The sequence below is a fragment of the Nannobrachium achirus genome, assembly GCF_963921795.1.
Source record: "Nannobrachium achirus genome assembly, chromosome: 17".
Classification (NCBI taxonomy): domain Eukaryota; kingdom Metazoa; phylum Chordata; class Actinopteri; order Myctophiformes; family Myctophidae; genus Nannobrachium; species Nannobrachium achirus.
Window position 1 is genome coordinate 48,519,408 of NC_137824.1, and position 21,470 is coordinate 48,540,877.

The 21,470-nt window shown below is 45.1% G+C and overlaps 2 protein-coding genes across 2 annotated transcripts in view; one reads left to right on the forward strand and one right to left on the reverse strand.

The window, feature by feature from the left end:
• The window catches only part of drp2 (dystrophin related protein 2), a gene marked incomplete at both ends in the record, with an annotated part of 123,851 nt that overhangs the window by 89,677 nt on the left and 12,704 nt on the right, over positions 1 to 21,470 (forward strand). Inside the window, 3 exon segments of the mRNA XM_080746779.1 lie at positions 1,828 to 1,893; positions 6,808 to 6,957; positions 9,675 to 9,927. Of these exon segments, the coding sequence (XP_080602905.1) occupies positions 1,828 to 1,893; positions 6,808 to 6,957; positions 9,675 to 9,927 (469 nt within the window).
• LOC308301960 (methionine--tRNA ligase, cytoplasmic-like) lies at positions 13,783 to 16,584 on the reverse strand (the record flags this gene model as incomplete). Its single annotated transcript, XM_080746107.1, has 1 exon — positions 13,783 to 16,584. One exon carries the CDS (start codon positions 16,582 to 16,584, stop codon positions 13,783 to 13,785), a length of 2,802 nt encoding a protein of 933 aa, XP_080602233.1.

A 21,470-nucleotide genomic window follows, 5' to 3' on the forward strand; every position in this document is an offset into this window, starting at 1 on the left:
CCATGTTGATGACATGAGTGTAGACATAGTGTGTACCGATTTGTGTGATTTTAGGGCAAAATCTGTAGGAGCAGTGTCCAAAAATGTGTTTTGCAAGAATCGGCCTCATGGTGGCGCTAGAAGAGGGCCATGTGAGAAATGAGGGATGGGGTCTCCGCGTTGCCTTGGCGGACGAATAGGTACCGGCCCCGGCTCTCCTGGACACTCCTAGCCCGAGTTACGGCATTTTATGTGAGCTGCAGTGGAGGGGGTCCTCCACTGGGGGCGCCACCACTTTGGCATCCGTTCTGGAGCACCAGGAGTCGGTGGTCCCCGGGAATTCCCCGTGAGCAGCCCCGTTGGGGTGGTCATTTGGTCATTTTTGCACATTTGGTCATTTTTTACATCTGGGGGTCCCCCAGGGACCTGGGGGTCCCTGGAGCTCCGGGGGTCCTTGGAGGTTGTAGTTTGGCAGGCAAGGAGTGTGTGTGCAAAATTTGGCATGGATCGGGGCAACGGTTGCGGAGATATGAGCAGGGCAATAGTGTGACGTGTGAGATGTGACAGACAGACTGACGGACTGACTGACTGACTGACTGACTGACTGACTCACAGTTTGTGGAGGTTTTGATAGTAAGTGGGGCCTGACGGTCGCAATAAATTCAACCTGGAAAGGATTTTCAAACTCCCGTCGCTTCCCATCAACGAAGCCGTTTTAAATTCAGCGTGCTCAAACGGCTTGCTTATCAGCAGTCACTACACACAGTGCAGACACAGTGAAAGTGCCCTGCGCTGTCAAAGGACGTAAAGGACAGCTGGGCTCAGAGGACGGACCCAGCGTTTCGCCTGTGAATTTCCGACCGCTCATAAAACCCACGCTGTCCATGGTGCTGAAAGGCAGCATTGCTCAAGGACACCTGAAAGCCTTGTTACTGAATGCGGGGTCTGTGAGGTCAATATGCCTTTACCTCTCTCCTCCGGAAGAGAGGTAACCACTCAAACCCTAATTTATACTTTGCCTGTTGAAAGATTGCCGATCTGTACCACATTGTGACAAGGCCCCGGGGGCCACATGCGGCCCCCGCAGGTTGATACCGGAATACTGGTGCATTATTGATTTCAGCTGTTAATTCCAAACATGCAAACATTGTCTACATTAGTAGCTTAATGACTAGTATAAATGTTAGCCTTATTCTTTTTATGTGCAGCGTATTTGTATTTAAGTTCATAAAGTTAACATAAGTATAACTAAACGCATTTTAAATTAAATCAAAATGTTACATTTCAGGATTCCAATTCCAGTGTGTGCGTGTAAAAAAATAACAAAAAATAATTCAGGATTCCAATTCAAAAGAAGCAAAAAATAGCAGATCTACAAGCTCAAAACGCGTTGCGGCGCGATGCGTTTTGAGCTTGTAGATCGGCTATTTTTGCTTATTTTGTATGAGATACTAGAATGACAAAGTAGGACATAGCAATATGCAACGTGGCCCTCTGGAGTGAAGATGGAAACGTAGTGGCCCTCTCCACCATCAAAGTTGCCCACCCCTGTTGTAGATCTACCAAAACAATTTAGAACATTTTGGCCTACTGTATACTTTTTGCCTATAATGACCTATAATGTGTGAAAATGGTTCAGCAGCACTTTCTTGTCATTGCTGCTATCCATTTTTGTTGAAAATATCCTGCAATATTCTCCCACACAGCATCAATCTGACTCATCTACTCCACTGTATTCCTTCCTTTTCTTTGTGCCTGTTTGTGTGTCTGTGAATGTGCGTGCATGTGTGTTTTCTGTGTGTGTGTGTGTGTGTGTGTGTGTGTGTGTGTGTGTGTGTGTGTGTGTAGACTGGCAGAAATGGAGAGCCAGAACTGTTCCTTCTTCACGGACAGCCTGTCTCCTGATGAAAGCCTGTGAGTATACAGCCCCCCCAACACACCAAACTGTCTCATTACACCCATAGCCTTTCACAATTTTCCCTTGGGATTGGTTCGTTGGTGTCTGTGTGTGTGTGTGTGTGTGTGTGTGTGTGTGTGTGTGTGTGTGTGTGTGTGTGTGTGTGTGTGCGTGCGTGCGTGCGTGCGTGCGTGCGTGCGTGCGTGCGTGCGTGCGTGCGCGCGCGCGCGTGTGTGTGTGCTCGTGCGTGTGCGTACATGTTTTTGTAATGTGTGTATGTATGTGCGCAGGCACGTTTGCCATTTATTTCTTTGTGCGTGTATCCTCAACACTTTAATTGTGTGTTAGTGTCATGGGAGAAAATGTTGCCATGCTCCACATAATGAAAATGACCTATGGCAGTGCACGGTGCACACACTTTGTGTGTTTTCATTGAGTCTGAGGACCCTATCTTATGCCAGCTCTACAGTCGGCAGTCGGTAGTGCTGTCGCCTCACAGCTAGAAGGTCCTGGGTTCGATTCCCACCGGGGACGCTGTGGGCGTGTTCTCTCCTCTGCATCATCAGTTCCCATACCCTCGGTGGGGTTGGCAAAATGGCCTTTCTGTGTGGAGTTTGCAGGTTCTCCCGTGTCCCCTAGGGTATAGGTAGCCTCTCTACTACAGTATACTTCCTCCCCCTGGCCAGCCAGGGTGCCTGATGGAGGGGAAAGGTACTGGTTGGAATAACATGTTCCTTCCACGCACTAAGGAAACTCCCCCCTGTCAGGTGAAAAGAAGCGACTTGGACTCTTCATGCATAGAAGGAAGCATGAGGTCAGTCCGTTGTCTCCCCGTTTGGCAGAGGGAGTGTAGCGCCCAGGATTACATTATATAATTGATACTGGGTGAAAAATGGGTTACAAAACCGTGGGATAAAAAAATAAATAAATAAGGTGTGGTGTGATGCTATCATCGAGCAATGCTATTTTGCCTACAGACTTGCAGTGCAGTGAGGCGCAATTTTGCACTGACGTGTATAACTATAATTCTAATTTCTCTGTAATTCAAATCATTCAAAGGCTATGGCTTGCTGAGAGAGAGAGAGAGAGAGAGAGAGAGAGAGAGATAGAGAAAAAGAAAGAAAGAAGGATTTATTTCCGTATGTAGCCGGCTACATTTTATTTATTCATGTGCTCAAATAGCTTACCTCTTATCGTGTCAGAATGTTGTGAATCCATCCTCCTGCCATTCCTTATCTGTCCCTGTAGCTACAATAAGGTCATTATCAACGTCCAAATGGGCTTCCAAATGTGCACGGCACCCACTGTCTCATACTTTGATATGTAGCTCAAAGAAGCGAATTCACTGAGAATGAGAATATTAAACTGATATATCAAGATAGCACAGATGTATGTTGGACAAGAGACAATTAGACTACAGTGACATCAATAACGGCCAGGCACTTGCGCTTGGATTTCTCTTGTTTCGATGTTGATATCTCGGTGAGCTTTTGTATTCACTCACTTCCTTCATCTTTGCACTGGACACATCCCCACCGCTCAAAAACAGAGTTTCACCATCAAACTGTCAGACCCTCAGAGTAGAGTGTCTCTCAGTGGTCTTTTAACTCTTGGGAATCAAAAGAATTCACAAAAGTATTGCGCAACCTTTGCGGCTACTAAAACCGCACGCACAAAAACTGCGGTGCCTACCAAGCAAATAGCAGCTTGCACGTATTTCAGTTAAGTAATGTGAGTCCCTTTCTATGCAAATGAGCCTCATTGCAAAATAAAAAGCAAATAAAAAAAACATCAGCACTAAACAGTTATACATATAATCTAACGCGGTTATGCCTGATTTGTACTTAGTTGCGCGCCGTGTCACACACTTTACACACACACTTGTGTGTTTCAAGGACCTGGAGGCTGGCTGTGTGGGCGGGGGAGGGTGAGGTGAGGTGAGGTGGCAGAGGCCAGAGGAGTAGGGATTGGGAGCTTTGAAATGAATTAGGATGTCAACAAGGCCAGTCCTCTCTAAAGAACAGTAAGAGGTACTGGGATCAGATGATTCAAGGACTAGAGTGGGTGTGCCACAGTGTCTTGCATTTATACCTCATTTTGTCAGGGTTAATCAAGCGCACAGGTGCTTAACAAGCACCTGTGCGGGTGCTTTAAACCCTCTGTCTCTTTGAAGCGACTACATTAAAGTCAAGGTTGCTTGCAAGCCAGGATTTTGTCTTCAAAGAATGTTGGTTCCTTTTGGGATCCCAAGTATGCTGATGCAGATGGATGATGTGGTCGATGGTTTTAGCCTTTGTATATTTGTGTGTGTTAGTGTGTGCGTGTGTCGTGCATGGGTAAATAATGTCTGTGATTTGATAATAGCAGCTGTATATATAATGTTACAGTGAAATGCACCTGTCTGTCATTATGAATTAACCTTGGTGCTGCTGCAGCTTGTCTCTGATGTATTTTGCATGTACTGTACTGTATGTGCTATTTGGATGGAACTCAATGTGTGGGTGTGCATGGGAGGCTCTCCAACGAACACATGAGGCTTGTGAAGGTTTGAACGCCTCGTCAGTGCTAATTTATTCTTAATCTTGGTATTATATGTAATAATTTTATCTGATGGCTCCAATTAGAATATTTGTTTACACAAGTTGTTATATTCTTAGATTTTGTATGTCTTTGGGTATAGGTTCATCTCCTTCTTCTTATTTCGTGTATCATCGTCTTCGATGATTGGTTGACGACATTTTGTTAACATTATTGTCATTTTTCAAACATCAGACAAGTGTAGACAAGTATAGCTTACAGTGGAACAAATGAGATTTTCTCCTACACTACGGTGCAACATGAAAGGCAAGACATGGTTATACAAGCGTATAATGATACACGGCCGGTCTAAAATAAATGCACAGTGTGCAACAGAGTGAATGTTGAGACGGCATTGTAATCTCTAGCAGCAGTAGATATACTGTAAGTGTAGGCTGATACACGTGGGTATAAACAACAGCAAAGTCTTAAAAATACATTGTTGTGCTGGGCAGATTGCCTATGTAAATTAGGAGTAGCCTATCACAGATTGCAGCAAATTATAATAGCATAAAATGTGAACAGTGTAAAGACAGTATTCATTCAACTTGTTTCTAAAATGTAGATTAAAGAATTTGCCCAGGCGCTTAGCATAACATAAGCCAATAATATTATCTGGTCTCATGGTCGTTCTCCCAAGTTTAAGTTGGTGAGCTTCAAAGAAGCCTGTTCTTTTCATTCACAGTATAGAGACAGCCGTGTTGTATATTCGTCTACACTTTCATGTACCTTTTGTCGGTTGAAGTGGTTCCATCAGGTGTTCTTGGAGACTCTCCCATGTGTCTTTCTCCATAGATGTTCTCTCACAACCCTGTATATCTACTGTAGCCATGTTGTTCTGTGCTGTCATATGTGTGTATTCTGTGTCTTGCTAGCCTGCCAGTTTGTCTATGAGTGCTACTTTGCATTTCTTGCTGTATGGCTCTCTATGTGCTCTTTCTGCTTCTGGCTGCTGCATGGCGGCCTCATGCTATGGTCTGCCCTATTCAATGTTCTTCTTTCTTTTCTCTTCTATCTTTCTGCACTGTGGTTGCATCAGCTGGTAATTGCCAGTCTGGCTGGCATTGTCTCGAGCCTAGATAGTAAATAAATTCTACAATATGGGATTCCAGAGAGACTGGCTGACAAACAATTATAGTTTAAATCATTCTTGCTGGGGCGCTGGTGGAAGCGTATGGAGCAAAGATTAAAGTGAATCTGGACTGTAAGCACAATCAGCCTGCCTAGTATCCATGGACTACAGTTGCACATGGCTATAAATCTCTGTTGTAAGGCTACAAGATATAAGACCCAAGTTGCTCAATCATGACATTAACGTCATTAATCTTACCTAAATGATTCGGTGTGTGAAAGCCACAGACCCATGCATTGCCACTAACTGGGCTATTTGTGTGAGCGTGTTTGCTTCCAAATTGCTATTTGTTAGTTCAGTACCCCATAATGCAATTATTTTACACACTTCCAGCGTGGCTGTAGGCCCACGTCACTTTTCAGTAGATACTGTGTGGGAAGAATTTATTTAACAGCTTAGCTGTCGAAACAGATTCCAGCTGGTGAAAGGGAAATCGCGTGTTAACTTTGGCTGTGTCGTGTGTGACAGACTGGCAATGCTTCGATGGTCCGTTTCATCCCAACGCCGGCCTGTTGTGTAATGCGTGGTCCCTCTCTGTCCTGTCCTGTGCTCAGTTGTGGAAAAAGTATTCAGTTGTTTTACTTAAGTAGAGGTATCGATACTGCAATATAGAAATACTCTGTTACAAGTAAAAGTCTGGAATTCAAAATTTACTTGAGTAAAAGTACTAAAGTATTGGCATTAAAATGTACTTAAAGTACCAAAAGTACAAGTTGTGAGCTTGTAGATCGTCTATTTTTAAATAGCCAAGGTATAAAATAGGGCTAAAGTGGTTTATGTATGTTTTATAATAATATATCTACAAAGTAACTACTAACTAAAGTTTTCAAATAAATGTAGTGGAGTAAAAGTACAATATTTGGATCCGAGATGTAATGGAGTAGAAGTAAAAGTGTTGAAAATGGAAATACTCAGGTAAAGTACAAATACCTCAAAATTACTACTTAAGTATATTACTTAAGTAAATGTACTTAGCTACTTTACAACACTGCCTGTGCTGCTCTGTCTTGGCGTGTCTTTTCCCGTTCCGTCCCACTGTGCACGGTGCGTTGTGTCCTATGGCTCCCTGCTCTGTGCACGGTGCGTTGTGTCCTATGGCTCCCTGCTCTGTGCACGGTGCGTTGTGTCCTATGGCTCCCTGCTCTGTGCTGCTGCTGCTGCTGCTGCTGGCGGCTGTGTGCTCATGGCTCAATGTGCTGTCTCTCCTGTGCGGGGGACTCAGGGATGAAGATCACTACCTCCTGCGTCACTCCAGCCCGTCAGCCCTGGAGCAGGACTCGCCGTGCGGACAGCACCTGCTGCTGGCCCACCTGGAGCACCAGGACCAGGAGGAGCTCCAACGCACCTTCGCTCGCCTGGAGAACGAGAACCGGTCAGTGGTGAGGCAGCAGTGGTTCCCAAACAGGACATCCAGTAAAACATATCGTCTATGCCGGGTGGAAACCTCGTATGATCAGAAACCGTTCGTTCTGCGGTTATCATTTTAAAAATGATTTAAAATAGTGAAAATAGCCGATCTTCAAGCACACAACGCCTCGCTCACTAGTTTTGTGCCACAGTCTTGTATGATGAAGCAGGGCTTTACTTTACGATAAAACGTACAAATTTGAAATTTGGGAGTTACGAGGTGTCTGCCCGACAGTGACGATATATATTCTTTTAAATTAAAAAAATATATATTTTCCTACATTTAAAAGAAATATGTATATTTCTTTTAAATGTAGGTACCTAGAATATTGGTACTTGATACAGTCTTTTTTTCCCACTCTCTATCAAATGTCTTTGCCAAAAAATAGCCGATCTACAAGCTTACAACGCGTCGCAACGCGTTGTAAGCTTGTAGATCGGCTATTTTTTGGCAAATATTCCGCTCCAGGATAACGGATTTTGATTATCGCGACAATATCGTATATCGCGATTTCCTTTGTGACAATAATCGTGATATGAAATGTTCATATCGTCCCATCCCTAGCTCTGGCGTGTGATTGGAATGTGTGTCAGGATTCCGAGCCCTGGTTCCTGACTCAGGAAGCATGTTGGGCCGTGGGGGGCCTTGAACAAAATATCATCTGCTTTGTTGTTTTTGTTGTTGGGGAATCAGGGCTGCGGGAGGTGGATGAGCTAACTGTGCGTGCGGCGTGTATGACTGTACGTGCTTGCATGCATGCTTGTGATCCTTCATCCGTAGCCTCCGTACTATGCGGTTATTTATGGCTATTGGCGACGCCAATCAAAGACCGCCTGCTAGGCATAAACACTTTCACTTTTGATTGAGGCCTTTGATGGAAGAAAACAATCATTTCTTTCATGAGCACATATACCATTAGTGCCAGTTGATGAAACTGCATCACCGTCCAGCCCACAGAAATACAATTTATTTATACTTACTGTATACTTGAATGATATACAAACCAACACCAGTGTGTTATCATTATTATGCACAGATTCAAGATGACACAAGCATGGAAGGTTTTTAGACGACCTCATTTTAGATGTTGTGCTCAAATGTGGATTTATTTTCCTGGTGCCCTACACCCTTAGGTAGTTGTCCTCACTCGAGGTCATTTATTTTTCCTATTCACTTAATTTGATACCAGAGGCAATCTTCATAGGTATGAATCATGCACATACATTTCTCTTGTCTTCCGAGAGCCTCTGTCCTTTTAGGTACACATAAAACGCATGCACGCACGGACACAAACACTTACACACGCATGCACCCGCCCTATGCCTGTCTGAAACCTTGACCCATTTTTTTTTACCCTCAAGTATGATGTCACAGTGTGCTCTGAGGCTCTTATTCATCACTAGGCGTTGCACTGGTTTATTTTAGAGGCTGGGAATCGTTTACTGTGACTCTGATGTGCCAGGCGTTTGAACGCTACCCCACTGTATTGTTATTGAGAGAAAGCAAACAGCTTTGATCCTTTGGACGGGGTGTTTGGATTTGCTGCTGACACAGTACAGCTCCTGTTCACCCCAAAGCCCTACAAATTCGGCATCTGACAAAGGGCATTGATTTTAAGATATCCCAGCAACAAAAGCAAACAAAAGAAACACAACACAGCATCACAGCACTCTCTGTGATGCTGGATGCCTCAGGCTAAAAGGCTGTATCTTTAACGTAATGGCAGTTTATATTCAAGACTTTTAAAGAATTGTGTATTCAGATTCAAGGATGCCGTCAGACTGAGAGAGAAGGAATTACCTGACTCCACTTTATATTCCAAACCAAGATAACTGTTGTGTATGCATTAGTGTGACGGCAGCATTTATTTATGCGATATTGATAAACATCATCTCAGGCAATCATATAGAGATGCTACTGTACACATTTCCGCCTGTGCTAAATGTCTGCTGCGTTAATATGAACACGCATCTCCCTCCAGTCGTGTACAACGTGTTATGTATGTGCACTATGCGGAACATTGATGCATGTGTAGTGATAGGCGGAAGCGGGGATTGAACCCGGGACTCCCACTCACCAGTCCAACGCAGAACCAGTCGTGCTAATAGGGCTGAGCCCAATTAGCAAGGCTTTTGTTGCTGGTCCATGGCTGGTGCTAACTGTGGGGGCTACAATCACCCCCCTGATCTTTGGAGCGCACCCTCGCGCTTCACACTTCACACCGCGGATCGCCGCACTCGACGTGGACCTGTCCCTCACGCGAGGATATCACACTCCTCATCCTGCTGACAACGCCAGATTGTAGTGATATGCGGAAGCGGAGATTGAACCCGGGACTCCCGCTCGCCAGTCCAACGCACAACCAGTCGTGCTAATAGGGCTGAGCCAAATTAGCAGGGCTGTTGTCGCTGGTTCATGGCTGGTACTAACTGTGGGGGCTACACATGTGAACATGCGTGCATGACTAGCCTAAAAATCCTGAGTGTTAACTTAACTCTGGAGTGTAAACATTTTTACACATTTTACATTTAAATTAACACAGGATTTTACTGTATGTATGTGTATACGTGTGTGTGTGTGTGTGTGTGTGTGTGTGTGTGTGTGTGTGTGTGTGTGCATGCGCGCTTGTTCCACCGAGACATGCCACTGACTCCATGTCCTCCGTGGCGCTCCACACACAGGGTGCTGCAGGGGGAGTACCGGCGTCTCAAGTGGAAGCACGAGGAGGCGGCGTCGGTTCCCATGCTGACGGAGGCCGGCGAGGGAGGCCCCGGCTCGCCCACGGCAGACGGACTGCAGGACGAGGAGCTCCTGGCCGAGGCGCGCGTCCTCCGCCAGCACAAGACGCGCCTGGAGACGCGCATGCAGATTCTGGAGGACCACAACAAGCAGCTGGAGTCGCAGCTGCGCAGGCTCAGGGAGCTACTGCTACAGGTAGTTAAACAGTGTAGAGTTGGTGTCCTCCCTTGTTTCCCCCCTCTAAAGCCAAGGCAAATTGAACCTCTAGTGCAGCGCTACTCAACCCGCGGGCCGCATGCGGCCCTTTCCGCATGTCTGTGCGGCCCGTCATGATCATGCCAATAAAAATATGATTTTTCTAAGCCTGTCAAAGTTAATGCGCAATGCAAAATGCGGTGATGTTTGAGCCTCGGTGGACTCCGTAGTCAGGAAGCGAATGCAGTCGAGTCAATGCATTATGCACAGAGAGCTGTGCGGAGATGCAGGTGGCTACACTAGATATTGTACAACGAGACGGTCAGACAGACAAATCTGCGGAGATTTTGCAGCAGGCTGCAGACAACCACAGTCGGGCTCATTGGAGTGGAGACGCATGACGGTCGTGCGATATGAACGCTCGCGACCCGGACCGTCATGTTTTAGGCTAGTGAAGACGTAGTCCTTGCCTGTACTTGTCTCTGCCTCCGTGACTCCGCCAGCACCGACAGACAGTGCACACATTCCAACAGATCGTAGCAGCCAGGGAACTATGCTTGTACCCCAAATGGGGAAGTTTTCTCATGCCAATAACGCTCCTTTTCATTAATAGGACGGATTTAAAATAAATGGACGTTTATACTTATTATTCAATCACTCAAACGCCAGCATCCCTATTCTTGGGGGACATTCACCAAAAATAGCCGATCTACAAGCTCACCACAGGATGCATTTTGAGCTTGTTAGATCGGCTATTTTTGGTTAAGAGTTGTTGTTGTATGGAAAAATAACTCAAGTACAGTTCAACTCAGCCAGTAGTTTGTAAAACAGTTTGATGCTTTGAGATTAAACACAACTAACTGCTCATTGAAGGAGAGCTCAAAGCATCAAACTGTTTTACAAGCACAGAAGCCTACAACTGGCTGAGTTGAACTGTACTTGAGTTATTTTTATTTTTAACAACTCTTAACCAAAAATAGCCGATCTACAAGCTCACAATGCATCTTGTGGTGAGCTTGTAGATCGGCTATTTTTGGTGAATGTCCCCCAAGAATAGGGATGCTGGGGTTTGAGTGATTGAATATAAACGTCTATTTATTTTAAATCCATCCTATTAATGAAAAGGAGCGTTATTGGCATGAGAAAACAAACCTTTACATTGCCAAAGTTCACTAGTCTTGCATACCCAGACACAGGGGCGGTTACGGTTGAACTAGTTCTGTTAATTTTCACTTCACATTTTGTGAATAAAGCCTAATTTGATAACATTTGATCATTTCTTCATTCCATCCATGACAATCTTTTGGTTCAATGAGGTTTGGCCTGGCTTATATAGATGGAAATGTGGCTGTTTCCTGGGCGTTTCCTTAATTATTAGACTTGTCATGAAGTGTGTTACAAAATCATTGTAAATGTCCAAAATGGGACCGTCATTTTTAGCTTGCGGCCCTTTGGACTTTTGGTATTTTGCTGAGTGGCCCCTGAGCCATCTTAAGTTGAGTAGCCCTGCTCTAGTGCATCGAGCACTCAGGAAATGTGCACCATGCATGCCTGCAATTGGCTTGAACCGGTACAGCCCATTAGCCGCTATTGGCTATTTAGTGGTATATATCCCATAATTTTACAATGGAACTGAGCTGCAGAGAGAATGTCACTGGCCAGGATACTTAGTAATGATGTCTATGGTACTTACTACTTACTATAGATGTCTATGGTACTTACTATGGATGGCTATGGTACTGACTATGGATGACTATGGTACTGACTATGGATGTTTAAGGTACTTACTATGGATGGCTATGGAAACAAACAAAGTGCTGGTGTCATGGATGTTTGTTCAGGGTGAGGATTGAATTGAGGCCAGCTCAGACCTACAGCTACCAATGTGGAGGTGTTTGGTGGACAATGTTGTTCCGAGTGTAAGTAAAATGAAGTGAAAGTGATAAGGTAAATGTTACTGGACATTGTGTGCTAAAGGTATCTCAGTGGATGTACTTGGCAGAAACTACAGATCTGAGGCATGTGAGTGGGTGGAGGTATCTACTGCTCGACAGGGCAGGACAGAGGATCCAGTAATAATAGAATATATTCAGTGCTGCCAACTTTTCACAAAACCATCGAGTGAGATTTTATGGCATAAGCGAAGCAACATTTTCTGTGGCCTGTTCAGGGTCGCCTCCAGACATTCATTTTAATTCATTTTTGTACTTGAAGAAAAGATGCATGACCATTTACAGCAATTTCCCCAGTTCATAACTTCATAAAAAAACTATAAAAGTGCACTCCTTAGTGTGCAATTCTCTGCTAGGCCGGTTTCGTTATCCACTGTTCCCAATCCATGTACTGGATTTAACCAGTAAGACGCCTAAGGAAGAAACGCGCCATCTGTCTTGGCCATATATGGATTCTGTTAGTGTGGTTCTCCTAACAGGGCATCATCTGGGATACAATCCCTTTTATGCCCGTATATGGAGATCCCAAACAGAATCCCTTTTATGCCCATATATGGAGATCCCTGCTCTGAGTATCTGACATCACTGTGATGTCACCTGTTTATGCCCAAATGTGGAGATGCCTGCTCTGAGTATCTGACATCACTGTGATGTCACAGTGATGTGTCAGTGTGGTTCCCCTGACATCACAGTGACATCAGAGCATGATGTCAGAGCGACAAACCCATCGACCGTAAAAAAGTGTACACGACGTCCAGACGGACGAACAGGGACAAGCTGTGCCATTTCTCATAGTAACATACTTTTGTAAGGCTTACCAGGACCATGATTCAAACCAACAATCTTCAGCTTGTGAAGCCCCTCCTTTTCTCTTGCACCAGGCATTGCACACTACTGAGATTGTCTAGATTGTATTTGAGGTTGAAGGGAGAGAAGTCAAAATATGAAAATACACAGCAAACACCTCTCCCCTGAAGAACATTTTTCACCTTTCATCTAAATTCTCAATCTAAAATTTGAAAGGTTCAATTCTGATTATATTTTCACTTTCATCTTTCATGCCAGCGTATCTCAAGCGATAAATCTGAAGTTTATAAACTGAAGGTTAAGGGTGCAAATCTCTCTCTGTTTGACTTAGTGGGTATGTCCCTATGTATGTGTCCCTATGTATGTAGTACCAACGTTTCAGAACATAATACCCGGAACTCCATGTATGGAGTTCCGGGTAACTAACCTACACACGACCAGATCCCATCTGGTCACACGGTGAAAACCGCTCCTACGTTTGACTTAGGATGTAGGTCCCTGTGTCCCTATGTATGCAGTACCAACAGCTGCGGTCACACAAGACTAAAAGCCTTTGCACACAGGGTCCAATTTTCTTAACGCCATGGAACGTACGCAGAGACCGACATCACCACAGCTGATGTCATGGACAAAACGTCTCATACAAGGAGATATCCACGTGTGTCATGTTTGATACCATTCGCACATGTGCGATTTTTATTGATTTGATGTCTTTATTTTCCTGGTCCGATATGTTTTTTGTAGGAAAGGCATAAGAATAATCTTCCAAGGGTATAAAAAACAACACACCATCCAACGCCAATATCGGCACGCAGACTTAATCAGAGAGTATAAAATCTGGTTATTTTGGTGAAGGGATTTACAGAAATCCCTCCCATTCTCTAGATGTATTTATTCATTTGACTCTCTCTTGTCTGTTTTCATTCCCCCGTCAGCCTATCCAGCAGTTCATTAGTCATCGGTGCCAATACCACATTGTCTCAGATCCTGTCACAGCTTTGCCTTAAGCTAATACCTTCATCTCTTCCTTAGTGTACATCTTGTTCACAGTCTCCAGTATGATACCTAAAACCTTCAATGTTTTCCTTTGCTCTGACTAACCTCTTTGGGTGATTTTAAATTCTCTTTTAATATCTAATTTCTTCTTGCCCTTCTGCTGTGCCGGCTCAGGGCTCTTCCCCTCTGCCAAAACCAGCTGTTTCTTTAGGTCCAGGAGTATGACCACCTCTGCGTTGAGCAAGGCCTTCTCCGCCTTTTGGGCCTTCAGCGCACGCACCTTGTCCCCCTGTTGGGCCACGGCCTCAGTGAGCTGCTTGGCTCTCTTTGGGTCGGCAGTGCTCACCGCCGCCACGGTGGCAGCAGTGACTGGGGTTGGCACGGGCTTAGCCGCAGCAGCGTTCTGTGGCTTTATCTGCTGTCCATCAAATCTCTTCTTCAAAGCCTCAATCTGGTCTGCCTCTAGTTTCTCGAACAAAGGACTGACATTGCCAATGCGGTGGCCAGCGGCCAGGGTACAGACGACGCTGCCTGTACCTTTCAGAATGGTGTTGATGCACGCCTGAGGGGCATTGAGCTGATCTCTGATGGTTTGGCTGACCGTTGGCATGTATGGCAACATCATCACAGACAGCAAGCACGCAATGTTCACAGACACACCGGTCACTGTGCCTGCACGTTGCCTGTCACTGTCAGTGGCTCCTTCCCTGATCTTCTTCCATGGCTCGTTGACCTGAATGTACTGGTTGCCATGGCGAGAGATGTTGAGGATGTGTTTCAAAGCGTCTCGAATTTTGACTTTGTCCAAGAGCTGGATGTACTGGCGCAGCTCCCAGCCCACCTGGGCCAGGAGCTTCTTGTCCTCCTGCTGCAGGTCCATCGCAGGCACACAGCCCTTGAAGAACGTACTGACAAACTTCCCTGCTCTGTTGATGAAGTTTCCCAGGTTATTAAGCAGCTCAGAGTTGTTCTTGGCAGCCATGTCGGCCCAGGAGAAGACAGAGTCCTGGCTCTCTGGACGCACATACAGCAGGTAGAAGCGCCACACGTCTGAGGGGATGCCCGTGTCCTTCGCCATGTCTCCGAACACGCCCACGCCACGGCTCTTGGAGAACTTGGTATCTTCATAGTTCAGATACTCTGTGGCGACCAGGTGGTTGACCAGGGTGTAGTTGTCATCAGCTCCCAGCAGGGAGCATGGGAACACCACGCTGTGAAATGGCACATTGTCTTTGGCCATGAAGTTGTACAGCTCCACCTGCTCTGGATTCTTCCACCACTTCTCCCATTGGTCTGTGTAGTTGGCGGTGATGGACAGGTAGCCAATAGGGGCATCAAACCACACGTAGAACACCTTCCCCGCAAAGTCAGGGTGAGGTACCTTTGTTCCCCACTCCAGGTCCCTGGTGATGCAGCGCGGCTTGAGTCCGGCCGTCAGCCAGGAGCGGGTGATCTGTATGGCGTTGGACGTCCAGTCTCCTGTACTGAATGACTTGTCCAGCCACTCCACCAACTGGTTCTTCAACTTGGGCAGGTCCAGGAACAGGTGTTTGGAGGAGCGGATGACAGGAGTCTGCCGGCATACTTTACACTGGGGATCCCTGAGATCTACGGCGTTGATGAGTCGACCACACTTGTCACACTGGTCCCCACGGGCCTCTGGGTAGCTGCAGTGGGGACACACCCCCTCCACAAAGCGGTCAGCCAGGAAGCGCTGGCAGCTCTCACAGCGGAGCTGCTCCACCGTGTCCGCCTTCAGGAAGCCTCGCTTCTCCAGCCGCCAGAAAATGTCCTGGGCTATTTTCGTCTGCTGCTCTGTGGTGGTTCTGCCAAAGAAATCAAAGTCGATCTGGAACCACTTGTAGATGCTGGAGTGGACGGCGTGGTATTTATCGCAGATCTGCTGCGGTGTCAGGTCCTCCTCTCTGGCCTTGTTCTCCGTGGCAGTGCCATACTCATCTGTACCGCACACGAACAGCAGGTTCCAGCCTCGCAGACGTCCATACCTGGCGAAGACATCAGAACTCAGGACACAGCCGATGATGTTACCCAGATGGGGGACGTTGTTGACATATGGCAAAGCACTCGTCAGCAGGATGTTACGCTTACCCTCCTGAGGCAAGATGGGGTGTTGTCTCTCTGTGCTCATTGAGCAGCTGTCCAGTCCTTGACCCCATGTGACGGCAGCTGACTCTAGCTCGTCCTCTGAGAACTGACGTTCTTCCTCACCCTCAGTGGGGCTGCTGCTGTGTGTCCGACTCTGGGGCTCTCTGCTGCGCTGGCTGCAGTGTGGGGCAGGCTGCCTCTGCATGAAGCCCTTCAGGGCCTCAAGGCCCTTTCCCTGCTGTACCTTCTGAGCTGCTGTCTGACAGGCCTGTACAGCAGCCACACGGTCAAACCATGCCTGCAGTGTCTTGTGTTCGCCTGTTAGGGTGGAATCAGACATAACAGGGTGCAGTGATGCCCACAGAACGATATCAGCCACAGAAACAGCTTCAGCAGTTAGGTATGGTGTGGTGGTCTTCCTCAGGCTTTGGTCCAGGTAGCTGAGGGGTCCCTGGAGGCACTTGGATGCCTCTGCTCGTTTCCCCTGCAGCACAGCCAGGTGGAGGGCCTCCATAAGTGCCGGCTGAAGCTCGGTGGCTTCCCATTCAAGCCATTGATGGCACAGGTCACTGGACAGCTGTCCACTCACTTCAAACAAGTACTGGCAGATTGCGTTTGCACTGAAAAGATGCATTCCACTGGGTAGAAGCATGGCTGGCAGGGCTGGACAGCTGAGGAAGGGCACCACTCGCTCTTCGGGGTTGACATGCTGAACCTCACATTTAACTCCTGTCAGTTGCAGAGCCGCTAATGGCTTCAAGCAATGCGGATTGCCCTCACAAACAAACAGTTTCATCTGCTATAATTGAACCTGGTGTATTAGGGCTGACTTAAAACATGCAAGCTAATATATGCTTCAAAAGGGACAAAACAGTGACCAGAACCAACACCAACCACTCGCGTAAATTTGCCCACTTGCTGTTGTGTTTCCATGCGCTGACGCAAGCTCGTGAGCGGTGCCTTTTATGTTGCCTTTTATGTTGTCATTGTTGTGGTGTCATAGTGATGACATTTCTGACCTTGGTCATAATTGGTGTGCCAAAACGTCATACGGCATACGGACGGACATATGGACACACTCACAAAGCCAGACTTAGGAGAGGTTAGCACCGCTCAAAAATTTGTGTTAAGTATTACATTCACAGTGTTATTTCCCATCCCATTGTATTTCAAGTGATGATGTAAATCAAACTCAAAGGGACTGGTTTCAAGGATTAGGACCCGCCGGAGTGGTGTCCGGTAAGACCTTGAAATGTCTTGAATCGTACTGAAGGCTCTGAGGTCTTGCTGTGAGAACTAGCTGAAGGTCTTGAGATGGTAGGATGTAATGATAAGCTATAAGCTTCGGTGGTCCTGGAGATAGAGTAAGAGAGAAATGCTTCTGGAGTCCTTGCTAGTGTAGCTAAAGCGATAAAATAGGGGTTTATAAAATTAAAGTTTAGGGTTCGAAACTCCTACAATTTATTTTTCACTCTCTATCTAAATTCTAAAAGGTGTGTTAAGTGTTACAGTTAAGTGTTACGGCTCCAATGATAAATCTAGGGTTTGTTTTATAATAAGCTACTAGACTGAAGAGATAAGTAAGTAAGTAAGGGTTCGAAACAGTTAAAGATTGTTTTTCACTCTCCATTTCAATTCTGAAAGGTGCGTTCTTAGTTAGGTTTTACATTTTCAGTTGCATATTCCATTCCATGCTAGGTTAGGGGTTCAAAACTTCTAAAGAATGTTTTTCACTCTAAATTCTACAAGGTGGGTTAAGTATTACATTCTCAGTTGCATCGTCCTTGCCAGTGTAGCTAAAGCGATAAATTAAACTCTCCATCTAAATTCTAAAAGGGTGTGTTAAGTATTACAGTTACGTATTACAGCTCAAATGATAAGCTAATAGACTGAAGAGATAAGTAAGGGATTTATAATCCATAGGTTAGGGGTTCAAAACTTCTAAAGAATGTTTTTCACTCTCAATCTAAATTCTACAAGGTGGGTTAACTATTACATTCTCAGCTGCATCTTCTATGCTAGTGTGGCTCAAATGATAAACTGGGGGTTTATTGTCAGGAGGTTATGGGTTTGAAACTCATATAAAACATTTTTCATGTTTCATCTAAATTCTAAAAGGTGGGTTAAGTATTACATTCTCAGTTGTACCTTCCATGCCAGCGTGTCTCAAACGATAAGTAAAAGGTTTATAAACAAAAGGTTCAGGGTTCAAAGCTCACCTAAAACAGAACGTCCCCAACAACCAGTTCAATGATCAAATCAAACTACTGATGTAACAAAACTAAAAGTGCCTCAACTCAAACTGGTAAAAAGAAGGAAAACACAATCACATGGACTATAAAATGTGTCTCAATAAAACTAATAATGTCAAGAAAAATCTATATAAAAAAATGCTTTCTTTAGAATGTAAATTTCTTAAGCTCCTCCCTCTGGAGGTGGGCTCCATCCATGCTCCTCCCTCTCCTACCGTAGCTAAAAGAGGGTGTGAGGAGAGAGGCGGGCTGCTTCCACACTCCTCGCCTTAAAAGAACAAAAATAGAGCTCTACCTGGACCAAGATTCAAAGCCCCAACCTTTAGCTCATGAAACCTCTCCTTTTCTTCCAGGCTTCTTTCACTAAAGAAGACCTCGACATAATATTTGAAGTTTAAGGGAGAGGTGGCAGGTCAAAAGTTGAAAATCCACAGCAAACACCTTTCCCCCTGACAAAATGATGTAATCTACTAGCTTCACCTACTGATGATCAGGGTTAATCATGACACACATGGATCATTTTGCTCTGCACCCAGATTTACTCTTTCACTGAGAGCAAACAGAGTATTGTTTAATGACAAAAAAGAAAATCTGTTGTCATATCTTAGTTTCATTTATTAGTTTTAATCAACCTTAAGACTGTGAACCTGGCTCAGATTAGTTCGGACAAAATAATGGAACACAAATGACTAAAAAACATAATTATAAAGATAAAGACAAAGGCAATTAGAAAAAAGATTTTGTCTATAGAATCAGTTGTGGATGTGAGTGGATCTGGATTGTTCCCATTGTTCCATTAGTACAATCTCTTGAGTTATGAGGGCAGTTGAACCACTGGAGTACAGTAAGGTGTTGGATGCAAACCAAAAGAAGCCAAAATGTGAGAGGGGAGAATGATAGTCATAAGTAATGAAGACTGCCGTCACCATAGACGGGTTTCTGGTCCACGTCACACTGATGGGTCGGTACCAAAATTAGCCAATAAATAGAAACCATGCAGCGCTCCCCAAAACAACAGGTTTGGGGATTGGTGGGAATTGATTACATGATACATTCAGCTGTGCATTTTGTCTCAATGTTTGTAAACAAGAAACCGGTCTATAGGTCCCAAACAAAGGACAGAGAGGCCAAAGCAGAGTAGTTCAGATGCAAGATTTTTTTTTTTTTTGCAAAAAAAAAAAGGAACAGGAGGAGCACAAGACGATACATACTGTACACTGAATTTAGGAGTCTAGATCTAGAACAAACTAACATAATCACAGAAAACTAGAACAAACAGAAAACATACATGTACAACACCATGGACAATTACGATTACGATTGGCTTGGGCCAAACAAGACACAGGTGAACAACATTTGCAAATGACAGGACTGGTGAGACAAGACAGGTATCAGAAATTAAGGCAAACAGGAAATATTAGGGCAACACTACAAAATAAAAGGTAAATTCAAATCTAACTACAGTATAAATAACTTTAAAAGGAACACAATTGTATTGTAACTAAAAACTGACCCAAAAGACGATGGTTTAGTGATGAGTCATCACTTTTCACAGTTTTCTGGGGGCCATTTTTAGCCCACGGAATGTTTTTTGTGCAAAACAAATGCTTGCAATGGATTCGGAATCATGACAAACCCCTAGTTAGACCCCTCACATGCTACTTAAAGCAGATTTATTTTTCTTCCTGTGGTATAGTGTATAGAAAGTCAATGGGAGCCCAACTTGATTTGGCCGATGTGGGGCTCCCTAACTAAATCCTTAGAGCATGCCCTGGGCTACATCTGTGCAAAATATGGCGCTTTTAGACTGATTAGCACGAAAAAAACCCTAAGGCCCCAGACTAAAAGGTGTGAACAGATTTGGACCCTCTGGAACTCCCTCAAGGACCCCTGGGGGTCCCCAGACTCCAGTTTGACAACCACTGTTCTTGAGCATTTTTTGAATAACCAGGAAGGGCCATATGGGCAGTCCTTTCATTAGGATGAGGAGGGCTTAGGACAGGTGGGTGGTCTTGTAGGAGGAGGCGGAAGGACTGGTTCAGGTGAGTGGTGTTAAGGTGAAAACCAGGTATACTTAATGAACTCATGGGTTTTGCCACATAAAAGCACAATTTAACACGTTCTGTACACTGTTTTGAAAAAAGTCTTCCTCCTAGTATAATCAGTACAAATGAAAAATGTGGACAGGAGCCTGTAAATGAGTGTGAGGTTGAGGGATATTCACTCTTCAAGGCAGAAGGCCAGCCCCATAGGCTAAACCAGGGTTTTTCTAACATTTTTGTCATTGACCCCACCATGGTCCCTGTGATATGGGGGTCATGGACAGCTCAGAACCAAATCAATATAATCACAGAAAACATTTATGATGTCATCTCAAGGTTGTAATCGTTTTGCTGCAGGCTACACACATGATCATGATGAAACTGTGAAATGTTATCCAATGATGACATAGTATATCATTTAACAATTAGCAATCTGCCACATGTTGGAACACCAATCCATCACGGTCACTGCTCAAATCATGTAAAATCTTATGACAGTTCCTGCCCTGGCAGATATGTTGCACCATAAAGGATTCTCAACATGCAATTCCAATTTGTGGTTAATTGGACTAGTGTTTACGTAGCTGTTAGCTCTGGTCCATGCCGTCACCTGACCAGAAGTCATGCACCTCAGCAGGAGTTGGCGCCATCTGGTGGTGGCATTGTTGTGTTTATGGGACTATTTGCTGTGGTGGCGGAAGTTTATGTGTATTCTGAAACAATTAATGATTGTAACTAAAGATCCTTGCAAGTTACAACTGTGTTTTCTTTCATGTATATGGAAAAAGTGGTAGAAAAGCAATTTACCATTCAAGGTTGTGGGTTGTGCCACGGGGGTTGTGCCACGAGCCAGTGGTAAATCAGCCAACAACCCACTCCCTCTCATGGTAAATGGCTTACATAAAATTCAATAAAACACAGGGGGAAAAAAATATATATGTTAGGGTCGTTTCATACCGTTATAAGGAGCCTAACTAATTTCGGTTCGGGAGTGCTCCCCGACCCGAAATTATTTAGGTTCGGGGGGAGTTCATCCATACTTTCTTAACGGCTAGTGCCGAAGTCGCTTGTAAATATTGGAGGTCCTTCATGACAACGTTTGTGGCCGATGAATGAGCATTGCAGGGCGGATATATATTGACTTGCCCTCGCGCTGCACGCTGAATGACTGGAGGTCCAGTGAGTAGCAGCACCAGCAGGCAGCAGCAGCACCACCGGGGTCTCTTCTCTCTCTCTCTCTCACTCACACTCACAAACGCTCGATCGAGCTCTGTCAAAAACATTTAATCTACAAGCTCACATTATAGACGTGCCGCCTCCCTTGCTGCATGCATGTCATCACACAGTCACAACTCGTTGTGGAAAACCTATCAACACGGAACACTATA